This window comes from Schistocerca piceifrons, chromosome 7 (genome assembly GCF_021461385.2).
Source record: "Schistocerca piceifrons isolate TAMUIC-IGC-003096 chromosome 7, iqSchPice1.1, whole genome shotgun sequence".
In the NCBI taxonomy this organism is placed as follows: domain Eukaryota; kingdom Metazoa; phylum Arthropoda; class Insecta; order Orthoptera; family Acrididae; genus Schistocerca; species Schistocerca piceifrons.
The window spans coordinates 307,551,794-307,564,279 of record NC_060144.1 but is presented as its reverse complement, the minus strand read 5'-3'; the positions used below and the strand labels follow the sequence as shown (position 1 = coordinate 307,564,279).

The following is a 12,486-nucleotide window of genomic DNA, read 5'->3' as shown; positions in this document are numbered from 1 at the left end:
GGTAAGTGCCGGCGTCTGCTGCGTGCACTCACTGTCCCAGCAGATGACGTTCACTTTAGCGGACGGCGGTTTACCTTGTCGAGCAATACTTAACCGAGACTTTGCTCGCTTCCCGGTAGAAAACGGAAATCTCGTTACCAGGAAAAAGCAGGAAATTACGAAGTGGAAAAAGCGTTAACGCAAGAGAGGCGCAACACTCGGCAGCAGCGGTGTGTCCTGGGACGCGGCACGTGGCCAGCCCGCCGGCTGCCGATTGGCTACACGCGGGAGTGGTGGGGGAAGGGTGCTAGGGTGGGGGGGACAGGGCCGCCGCAGGCCAGCTCGCGCAGAGAGCTGTGCCGGCAGAGTATCGCGTACGCTGGCGCGATGCTGACGGCTTCAGCTGCGATGGTGGAGACGTGCCTGCTGCTGCCCGGCGCCGTGCCGGCCGAGAAGGAAGTCGCGCGCGCCCGTGGGGCCGCTCGCTGCCTGTTCGGTCCGGCGGACCCGGGCGCCGCAGAACTGCTGTTGCGGGAGCAGCTGGCAGCCGAGAGGGAGCGCTTGCTGTGGCGGTTCGGCTTCCGAGTCGTAGCAGCGCTGGCGGCCGAGGGCGTGGAGGCAGGCCTGGGGGCGGAAGAAGAGCTGGCCGCGAAGGAGGAGGCGCAACCCCTCGGTCCGGCGCCGGCGCCGAGCTTGCGGAGACCCAGGGCCAAGCCTTACCACCGCCAGACCACTGTTAAAGGTACGTCCCACTGTGTGTCTGGTAACAAGTCTCTGTGTGATGCTGTCAACTGCCGTGTCTGAAGATGTACTTCTAGGTGCGGAAAGGTTTACTTTTCTTCTTCTTTCTCTTTACAAGTGTGTCACTAAGTTACCTGCAACGTCCTCTTGTTCAGTGCTTCCATTGTTGATGATTAGTTACTGCTTGATCTATCTAGTTCACTTGGCCTACCTGTTATATTTTTCCCTATTGGTCGAAAATTGATTGCTGTTGCTGGCATCCTATTTCTCTGTTTCAACATTTTGTTGATAGAGGACTAGCAACCTCTTTTTTATATTTCTTGAAGCATTTATTAACAAATTGTCACAGTTGCAGGCCATATGTATATTTGGCAACTGGTTTCGAACCAGTTGGTTCGTGCTCAAGCCTGACCTACTGAGGTTGCACGGAAAGTGCCTGATCCTACTGACAACCATCAAAAAGGCAATAAATTCTTTACAAAGTAAAAAAAAAAAAAAAAAAAAAAGAGTCTGACTTGCTAACTAGGCACATTTGATTGCTATAGTCATCTGCCATTACTCTGTAAAGCATGCAAATCCGTTTCGATGTTTGTTATTAAGTTAGGGACTTCCAGTGGAACCACAGTATGTCGCATGAGAATGGACCAGGTGGTTGGAAACAAGACGCCAAATATATGTCCTGGAACTGTGACAGATTCGTTAATAAACAATTCATGAAACAAATTATTTTCGCTCATTCTTATGGCATTATCTCTCCCATTAACCCTATACTTCTCGACCTGTTCGTACATGCTTATAAGTCCTAGTTTTCAAGTCCCAGATTTTTTTCACTCAGTATCTCCCATGTCCGACGATCCTCTCTCACTTTCTTACTTGCGATCGTTTCTTAGACTAGTTGGAATCCAAAAGTTCATCACACGACAGAACTGGCTGAAAAACGCAGTAGCCGTCGTCGAAATACGGTGCAGAAAAATGTAATTGCCATCCTGGCCGGACACCCGGAAATGTAAAACCAACCAAGACAGGAAAACTTGTTACAACCATATCAGTAGGGAAAATAAGGTACTCTGACCGACTATCATATTATCTACGTTTGGATTTGACAATCTGTGAAACTGTTCTCTTAGGTAGGACGGGGAATGTCACACTAACTTCGAGACGGCATATGAAAGATGCTTAGACACTAAAGTCATTGCTTAAATCAATTTAGAGGAATAGCCAATTTGTATTTTATGGATTGACTTATACTCGAAGCTGTCGGAGACCAGCGAACGTAATGGCAAACGCTGTCTTCCAACCATTAGGTACCTGTTGTGTTAATCTCTGCACTGTATGTCATACTTTTTGCAGTATAAGTAAGGGTGCTCTCTAGTCGGAGGGCACCTTAAACATCATATTAATGTTTAATAAACTGCTGTTTTGAAGGTTCAATACTCATACTGCAATTTTTTCCCCATAACTGTACAGTTGGATCACACCTACTGTGTAATCTGTCACTGAGGTCACAGAAAATCCAATCACGAGTCTTTGCTTCCCTATGCCAGTTTTGGTTCTGCACAGTCAAACACTGGTGAAGTATTCGTACGTTTGTTGCATTCCGTTACAAATGGTAGACTTCTTGCGATGTGTGGCATGGCCGTAGGAAAGGTGAACTAAGAGCTACTTTGTGGTTTCTCATTTCGCTATGTATGTGGGAGTGAAGCGAAGTGTCGATACATTGCCCACCGTTCTTCTCCTGAAGTTCTACAACTAACAATACGACACACGGAGGTACATTGACGACTAGTCGCTCGATAGCGGTGTCGCATAACTCGCCTCCCCCACTCTCTGCATATACTGAATATTGGTTACAAAAATATTTGTCCCGCCGCTTCTACTGGAGGTGTCTAAATCCAGGTTAGTTGACACTGCACTATCTCCACTACGAAGTTTTTGTATGTCCATCTTTGTGCACCATTGTCCATGGGACATCGGCTATTCACTTACGTAATAAAATGAAACACCTGCAGCCGTCATTTTGATGTTATTTTATTATATTGTTGCCAGTACCGGTGACCCAGTACACCATTTTCAAACCTTCACTGACGCTGAGATGGTATACACGATCCCTTCAGCGGCCAACATGTACGAACTGACTTCTGTAGAATCAGCTATCAACTCGCTACGAAGGCAAGACACTGCTTATGTACTCGCCTTTAAGTGTCTGCTTACCAACTGTCTTCTGACACGTAGATCACGGAAAAGGTCGGCGTATTTTCCTCATTGTAACCAACGAAGTTGGCGTGGTAGTAACGAGGCTGAACTCGTGCCTGCGGAAAATAGTTCAGATCCTGTCTGGCAACCTTTGTTCTAGATTTCCCTTTGTTTCCCTGAATCCCTTGTGGCGGATGGTGCAATGGTTCTTGCATCAGTTTCGGATTTCATCTCTAACTGCATCGTTAATCGACGGGACGTTGATCTCCCTCCTTTTCTTCTGAAAGCCATCGTTGAACGAAGGCTTTGGCAGACAGCTGGAAAACCGTGAGCGAAATCTGTGTGCTCGTATTTCTCTGCCGCCTACACGTAGCAACGTCTCTGTTGTAGTGAGTGTGAAGTCGACACCGTGATCAGTAATGCGGACCCTTGCCACAGCATTAAGCGCCCCTGGAGATGCAATAAAGAGATCCGTCTTATTAGCAATGCTGAAGTGATGGCGCAGTTAGTATGGGAGTGCCGTTCTCCGACGTGTGATGGTGGCGGAAAATGCGGAAGTTGTAATGCGAGTCCAAGCGAGCAGAGTCGCTGACGGATTGATTAATTTCTGTCTAGAATCACGAAGTCGTATGTCATAAAGTAGTGAAGTATTTCTCATTACGTTGTTGCTAATCGTTTTTGCTCGCAGTGGAACGTGAGAAAATTGAAGATTGCTTTAGGCTGCAGCCTCTGTATGTTTCTACGTTGAGCTAATCTGCCTCCCCTCCCCCCCCCCCCCCCCCACTCGACGGCACTAGTTCCCTCTTTTCCCTCGTACTTAGTTTTCGCTACTGTATACAAATCTTGCACCTGGGCTTCTTTGCGATCTTCTCAGCTTGGCGCTCTAAGCGGCCGCTAGTGTTTCTTGAATCTTAAACTGGCCCTGCATATTGCAATTATTCTTTTTTTTCTATCAAAAACATTCTTGTTCACCATTTTTTTATTACGGTGTGACCGCTTTCGGCCACTAATATGGTCATCTTCAGACCAATGAATAAGGACCTCCTGCTCACAATAACCCCAGGGTTATTGTGCAGTTCGCTCACACCAATCCCTTTGATAAGCAGGTATCTATAAGATACCCTATGTGTTAATGCAGCTAATTCAGGGTGAAAGCTATCGCCATTTCGTATGTTATCGATATCCGTCCAGTCGTTTCAAAAATTGTTCAAATGGCTCTGAGCACTATGGGACTTAACATCTGTGGTCATCAGTCCCCTAGAACTTAGAACTACTTAAACCTAATAACCTATGGACATCACACACATCCATGCCCGAGGCAGGATTCGAACCTGCGACCGTAGCAGTCGCGCGGTTCCCTACTGAGCGCCTGAACCGCTAGATCACCGCGGCCGGCCAGTCGTTTCAGCGTGAAGGAATAACAAACTTAGTAACACACACAAACACACACACACACGCACACACACAAACTGCCGCGATAATAATATATGTCAGATTTACATATTAACTTGTCACAGTTGTCGCGTGACGGAGACGTACGTGGGATGAGTAACCTCTAGATATGACATGTTACTGAATCCAATTGAAAAACATGTATGAGTTCGTTAGGACAGATCAAACGCCCCGCCGCCGGATCTCTCAGAAGTATTTACCGTTACTTCACCGATTAAAACGTACGTCAGTAATCAAAACGCGGAGAGCATACGTTACGTCTCCAGGCTGTCAGGGAAAAAAGCCGTGTGAGATAGCGAGGAAAGAAAACATAGAGAAAGAAGAGAAGTAGGCTTGCCCTGTGCTGCAGACAACTGGGCGCCGCCAGTGTTGCAAAACTTTTGCCCAGAAGGCGGTGAATCGCGCGCAATGAGGGCAACCGCTGACACATCGCTTCCTCACTCTTCTGAGTAAGAGCGGAGAGGAGGGAGGAGGAAAAACCAAACGATCCGTAAACAGCTGCGACCTACTCGCTAGCCAAAACACTGCTGTCCTGTTTGCTAGCGGACAGCGCAGAGAAACAGTAGCTACGTAAGGTTCATATGGTTCAAATGGCTCTGAGAACAATGGGACTTAACATCTGTGGTCATCAGTCCCCTAGAACTTATAACTACTTAAACCTAACTAACCTAAGGACATCACACACACCGGCCGGCAGTTATGTAAGCTCCGTTACTGTTGTAATCCTCCTGTGCAATTGTGAAGTTGTTTTATCCACTTTTGATGAACATGGCGTCACTGAAATATTCACACATCATAATCGCAGTGCGGTACTTCGTCCTCGTCGTCTTCGAGACGCTGTCATCGTCGTCGTGGTTGTTGTTGTGATCTTCAGTGCGAGGACTAGTTCGATGCAGCTCTCTATGCTAGTTCAAAAATGGCTCTGAGCACTATGGGACTTTACATCTGAGGTCATCAGTCCCCTAGAAGTTAGAACTACTTAAACCTAACTAACCTGAGGACATCACACACATCCATGCCCGAGGCAGGATTCGAACCTGCGGCCGCAGCGGTCGCGCGGTTCCAGACTGAAGCGCCTAGAACCGCTCAGCCACACTGGCCGGCTCTATGCTAGTCCACCTGTTCTAGGGATGGTGGTTATAGCTAAAATACCAGTTTTCAGTTATACTGGTCTTTTCGTCTCCAGCTGGTTTGATGCAGCTCTCTATGCTAGTCTACCTGTTCTTGGGATGGTGGTTATAGTTCAAAAACCGGCTTTCAGTTATACTGGTGTTTTCGTCTCCAGATTAACTTGAACGTTAAAACCGCTTGAAATAACAGATTTTCGGTTTGTTTATTGCTGTTATTTCCAGCAATAAACGTAAGACTTCGAACAAAGGTTGAAAAATTCGAATGAACGCGAAGAGTAGAACATCTCGATCGACATGAGATAGCGGCTATGGCAGAAATCGGTCTCAGTATCTCCAGTAAAGACGGCAAAGATGAGGAAGACGTTCGGGATGACAGCGAGGGTGAAAGGTCACAAACTGAGGTCTTCCCTGCACCTCCACTTTTGGGTGGTGTCAATTTTTCATCCCCAAGCAACCACACAATTGAGGATTCAGTTATTATTTTAAATTTATAGAATCTAAATAAAATTGTGGGTATATCAATTAAGGGACACTGTGGATGTTTTGTCCTTACATGATGTCGCAAGTTCGTTGGCCCTTTTAAAGTAAATAGAGCATTGTATTTCATTGATACTGTACTTGGAAACATACTTCCAAACTAGGGAAGGTGCCATTCTGCATTACAACCAATGTCTGAGGAGAACAGCAGGAAACTTTCGCATAGACCAGACGGGGGAAAGTCTTGCACACTGCACGTAAATTCTTTACTTCTTATGGGCCACGTCACAAGGCAACGGATACATTATTGTTTCAGCAAAGCTATGCTCATCCCTATGTATGTGAGTATCGATGGTTTCTAACCGTAAGCAGATTTATTAAAACTGCACTGGTCTTTTCCCCATTTTCTGTAACAACACAGTATTTTAAATCAATGAAAATTTTGTGAATAAACGTTATTTAAAGACCAAAAATTTTAGCACTGGTGCTATGACAAATATGGCGTTTTCTTAGTTATTAGCAGAAAATGAAAAAAAGTGTTATAACCGAGAGCAAACAGATAACGAAAATACCGTTTATTCCGAATTCATATACGATTTCTAATTCAGCTTGTCATTTTGTCCATTTCTACCGTGTACAAGTCTCTTGATCTCAGAATAGTTACTGCAGTTTATTTAAAGTAAACCTGATTTGCATCCACATAGCTGCCATTCTTATGCAACCGGCGCGAAATATGAGCAGGTGTCTCGGGCATGGATGTGTGTGATGTCCTAAGGTTAGTTAGGGTTAAGTAGTTCTAAGTCTAGCGGACTGATGACCTCAGATGTTAAGTCCCATAATGCTCAGAGCCATTTTTATGAATAGGCGTCATCATTCACCCTTATAAATACGCCTGCCAACTTGTGTCTTCCTCAGCCAATAAGCCAAGAAGTCACTGCGTGCTGTATTGAAAGGTATGGTGTAAGCACAGTGCTCTCTCGATAGTTGTCAGTTTCTGTGGTTCAAATGGTTCAAATGGCTCTGAGCACTATGCGACTTAACTTCTGAGGTCATCAGTCGCCTAGAACTTAGAACTAATTAAACCTAACTAACCTAAGGACATCACACACATCCATGCCCAAGGCAGGATTCGAACCTGCGACCGCAGCGGTCGCTCGGCTCCAGACTGTAGCGCCTAGAACCGCACAGCCACTCCGGCCGGCCTCAGTTTCTGTGACCTGGAGCTGTACTACTGTGAGGAACATGTAGTATGGTAAAAGGATGGAAGATGTATGAAAGAGAACTTTACCTGGAATCAAAAGAAGATCGAGACGACGAACTTGTCAGATGACTCGCAGTAGCAATACGGGCAATATGGACAAAGAACGTAATACACGGAAAAATCTAGAAAAGCTTTATATATCGGAGAATATCAAACGGCTGGTGCTGCTGACGATGACAACTAGAATTATTTAGAAAACTAAGTAGGAATTATTTAGTAAACTAAGTAGGGAAAATGCCGGAGTGGTTCCATCGAGAAGGCCACGAACATTACGATTTCCGACCTGTGGTTGCCTAGGCTGGTGCCGTGTATTTAATGACTTCCTTGTCATCTAGAAGCTAAAATCCAGTCTCTTTCAGTTTATTTGAGGCCATAAATACGGCTCAGTAAAAGTGATGGAGCTGTGATTGGCACCTGGTGCTGAAGACGAATCGCAGTGTAGGACGGGACGAGAGGATTGCAGGCTGCTAAAGCGCAACGCGCGCCTGCTCCGGAAGTCGTTAAGACGTTGCGGGCCCATTGTATGAGCGCCAATCTGTGTGCAAATTAGCGGCTCAGCGTAGGAAAGGGAATGGGGAAGGGGGAGGGGTAGGGGGGCCCGAGCGAAACACGACGGATGGATGGAGCACGCGGCACGCGGGCCATTTCGCAGAACCGCGAGCCGCTCATCCGGCCACAGCGGATCCTGATCGCGCTGCGCTCTGTCTGTCTTTTGTCACCATCTCGTGATAAGAGGGGCTAGTCTGGCAGGTAACTGCTTTTTAAAGGGATAGTGTGTCCATAAATCGTCGTGATAGTATTACAACAGATAACTGAGCTCCACGAATACAGAGGGAGGAAAAATTTCGTGAGCTGACGTATCCATTATCGTACAGAAGAGCTGTAACTGCGTTTGCTATTTTCTCAAAACTGAACACCATTTTTTTCTTCTTCTTCTTTCGTATAGACCGACTAAGGACCACTACATTTTCAACAGTTGTGTTTGGAGTGGATTCTGGCGTTCGTCCAGTAGTTGTGCATGCTCTGGATGCATTGTTCCTACCAGTCGATATGCTGACTGGTCAACCTTCTGAGATGCGTCTTGTGAGTATGTCCGTACAAGGATAGAGGTCTCTTCCTAACCACGTCGGTAGTCTTTATATTTCTTGCTTTCTTTGACTGGTCCCAGTATCTTCACCACTATATTCCCATCTGGATTTCCAGTTCTGAGACCCTTCCAGTTGAGAACCAGACACGCTAAAGTATATAGGGTGGATAACTGATAGTGCTTCATTTTTCGTTAAAGATGCTGCTGGTCAGTTGACATGCCAGTCCAAGCTTAAAAAAAAAAAAAAAGGTTGAAATGGCTCTGAGCACTATGGGAATTAACATCTGAGGTCATCAGTCCCCTAGAACTTAGAACTACGTAAACCTAACTAACCTAAGGACATCACACACATCCATGCCCGAGGCAGAATTCGAACCTGCGACCGTAGCGGTCGCTCGGTTCCAGACTGAAGCGCCTAGAGCCGCTCGGCCACATCGGCCGGCAAAGCTTTTTATTCAAATTGATAATGCTGTTCTTTCGGAAGATTATGTTCCAATCACTCTCCCTGTTATTTAAATCCGTCTGTGTAGACTTCTCAACACTTCAGGTGCAGTGTGCAAGAAAACCAAATGATGATCGTATTGTATTGTTTTTTCAAGCAACACATTACTAGATAATCCAAGGGGAAAAACGACCCATCATGAAGGAATTATCAGAGTGGGACACAAATCGGTACATGTGATGTTAATGTACAGAGGAACAAATGATTATAGTTTCAGAAAAATTGGTTGATTTATTCAAGAGAAAGAGCTTCACAAACTGAGCAAGCCAACAAACCTTTGGTCCGCCTCTGGTCCTTGTGAAAGCAGTTATTTGACTTGGCATTGGTTGACAGAGTTGTTGGATGTCCTCAAGAGGGATGTAGTGCCAAATTATGTCCAATTGGCGCGTTAGATTGTTAAATCACGAACATGATGGACGTCTTGGCCATAATTCTCCAAACGTTCTCACTTGGGGAGAGATCCGGCGACACTGGTGGCGAAAGTGGGACTTGGAAAGCACGGAGTCAACCAGTAGAAATTCTCGCCCTGTGCGGGCGGGTATTATCTTGCTGAAATGTAAACCCAGGATGGCTTGCATTAAAATGGAAAAAACGGGGCGTAGAATGTCATCGATTAACTGGTGTGCCGTAAGGCTGCCGCGGATGATAACAAAATGAGTCCTGTTATGAAATGAAATCTCGCCTAAGAGAAGCACCATGGTTGTCGGGCCGTATGATGGGTGACAGGTTGATATCCCTGTGCCGACCAGGGCTTCTCCAGACACGTCTTCGCTGATAAACGGGGCTCAGTTCGAAGCGGGACCCCTCACTGAAGACAGTTCTACTCCATTCAATGAGATTCCAGGCCCATATGACCAGCGAAGATATGTGCGGGGACGCCCTGGGTAGCGGTGGCATATCATCCTGATTGTTACCCACCATACAGCCCGATAACTAGGAATGACTGTCTGAGGTGCCATTGTATTTCACATGAGGACCCCTTTAGTTGTCAATTGCGCACTCTTACTGCGGAAGATACGTCGACGATACTCTACGCCTCGTTATGTTGCCTTTCATGGAAGACCGTCCTGGGCTTTAATTTCAGCAAATTAATGCCAGCCCGCAGATGGCGAGTTTCCGCTATTTGTCTTCGTGCTTGCCAAATCCTACCTTGGCCAGCAGTGTTGCCGGTTCTGTCCCTGTATGAGAACGTCTGGAGAATTATGAGCTGGTCCCTCCAACCATTTCGGAATTGGGACGATCTATCGTTCCAATTGGACAGAATTTGCCACGATATCACTCAGGACATCAAACAGCTCTATCAATCAATGCGAAGCCGAATAAAAGCTTAGATAAGGGCCAGAGGTAGACCAACGCGTTATTTACTTAATTTGTAACTCTTTCTCCTCAATAAATCATCCAATTTTTCTGAAATTGTTATCATTTGTTTCTCTGTACGAGTCGTCACATCTATTGATTTCTGTTTCATTCAGATTATTCCATCGTAGTAATTTTTTTGTCTTAGAGTGCATTTGCTCTTTCAATATTTAGCGTCCATGCACATTAACACACCACTTTACACTTCTCAAGACGCTCAAACGCTCAATCCTGGTAGCACTTTGCCTTCAGAATAAATCTTTCAGTTTGTAGTGAGGCGGTATGCAGTAATCTATACGTTCCATCGAGATTACAGGATCGCCTTACCGCTCGACTGTAAGTTTCGCTTTAGACTTGTGTCTATACTACCTTCCAAACGCCATAACGTGTTAATCTACCAAAAAGCGTACATACCGCTATATAGTGAAATATCCACTGTGCAGAAACGCTTAGATTGCATCTAAAATATGCGCCACCATTCCTGATGTTTCGGACAGCGCTGGTCTATCAGTGTAAGCGGGTAAGCCTCTGTGGAAAAATAAATGAAAGAACATAAGAGTTTAACATCCCGTCGATGTGGGGATCATTAAAGAAGGGGATGAAGTTCGGGATGGACATCGACGGAAAGGTACGTCAGGCGTCTCCCTGTTCACGTACAATTCAATGTGGATGCCAGACGGATATGTGAGCGCATTCCTCTGGAATTCGAGTCTAGCGTCTTATCCACTGCTTCAAGTCTTTCGCTGTGTAAGTGGAGTTTAGATAATGGGATGGCTACTAAGAATTAAAGCATTAAATCGGACCATCTAGCGCAAATGAATAACTCAGTGAAAGGCATTGGGCCCGTAGTGAAGTGACAAGGAGTTTCAATTCCCAGTTCAGTATACTGTTTTCAGCTGCCATTAGATTTTTGTACTTTCCGCACTTCAAATGGTTCAAGTGGCTCTGAGCACTATGGGACTTAACATCTGAGGTCATCAGTCCCCTAAACTTAGAACTACTTAAACCTAACTAACCTGAGGACATGACATACATCCATGCCCGAGGCAAGATTCGAACCTGCGATCGTAGCAGCAGCGCGGTTCCGGACTGAAGCGCCTAGAACCGCCTCGGTCACAGCGGCCGGCTTCTGTACTTCTATAGGCAAAAACAGAACTCTTGTAGGATCACTTTGTTGTCAGTCTGTCTCTACGTATCTTTTTCTTAGTAGCAGATGAGATTGTTTCAAATACTAAGGTCTAGAGTCCCTGGTGATCTAAATAACTTGAGCTTCTAAGTGAATGCAGTCAACAGGTACGGCCATTTATGTTACATACTTTGACAATCGGAAACTTATCAGAACCATTAAATGATCGCCGGCGCTACAGTCTGGAGCCGCGCGACCGCTACGGTCGCAGGTTCGAATACTGCCTCGGGTATGGATGTGTGTGATGTCGTTAGGTTAGTTAGGTTTAAATAGTTCTAAGTTCTAGGGGACTGATGACCTCAGAAGTTAAGTCCCATAGTGTTCAGAGCCATTTGAACCATTAAATGACCAATCTACATACATATCGAACCAGATGGTCTAGCGAAGACGGTAAAGTAGCTCAGCATGTTCGGTCAGAGGGTTGGTTGTCCTCTATAATAAAAAAAAATCTGAGTGAAGTATTCAACGATGAAATTGAAGGTGTGTCACGTGACACCGTTCAGACTTAATGATGAGAAGAATGACGAACAGAATGACGGGAAAAAAGAGCTAAAGCGCATGGCTGGAAATTGAGAAGTCGCGAAATCGAATCTCAGTCGGACCACGGATTTTTCAGTCTATGTTTTAACCTAGCCTTCACCTCTCAGCTATGTAAGGAATCGCCAGAAATAAAACTTGTTTCGGATTCCACACTAAACTAGTTCCCGTTTCCCTAGAAAGCTGAGGTATGTTAGAGACATGCAAGTCGCCATAGTGGCTTCCGATAGAAAAGATTGCACCGCATCAAGTTATTGTTATTATGTACATATATAATTAAGAATGTAAGAGTGCGAGTCCTGCTAGCATCTACCATGCCTATTTTGTTTCTCCTGGTTTTCAGAGTCATAAAATTCAGTTTGAGTAATAGGGGCGCATAATTCGATTCGCTGAAGTAACAGAAGACGGGTAGAAATTCAGCAGTAACACCTGGAAATATGTCCATTTAGGTCTTGATCTGCGTAGTGCAGTACAATAAAACGCGCCGTTTGTCGCTGGATATCAGTTCTTAAATCTTCTCTGTAGTACCGTTGCATAAATACGTAACTAGATAGTAACTGACAGAATTATTATTATTGTTATTTT

At 45.4% G+C, this 12,486-nt stretch overlaps 1 protein-coding gene across 1 annotated transcript in view; it reads left to right on the top strand.

Moving 5' to 3' along the window:
• The first annotated feature begins 358 nt into the window (after positions 1 to 358).
• Positions 359 to 12,486, top strand: part of LOC124804935 — a 56,300-nt gene continuing 44,172 nt past the window's right edge. Inside the window, exon 1 of the mRNA XM_047265313.1 lies at positions 359 to 721. Coding sequence (XP_047121269.1) covers positions 367 to 721 — 355 coding nt within the window. The 5' untranslated portion in view covers positions 359 to 366. The remainder of the gene's footprint in view (positions 722 to 12,486) is intronic.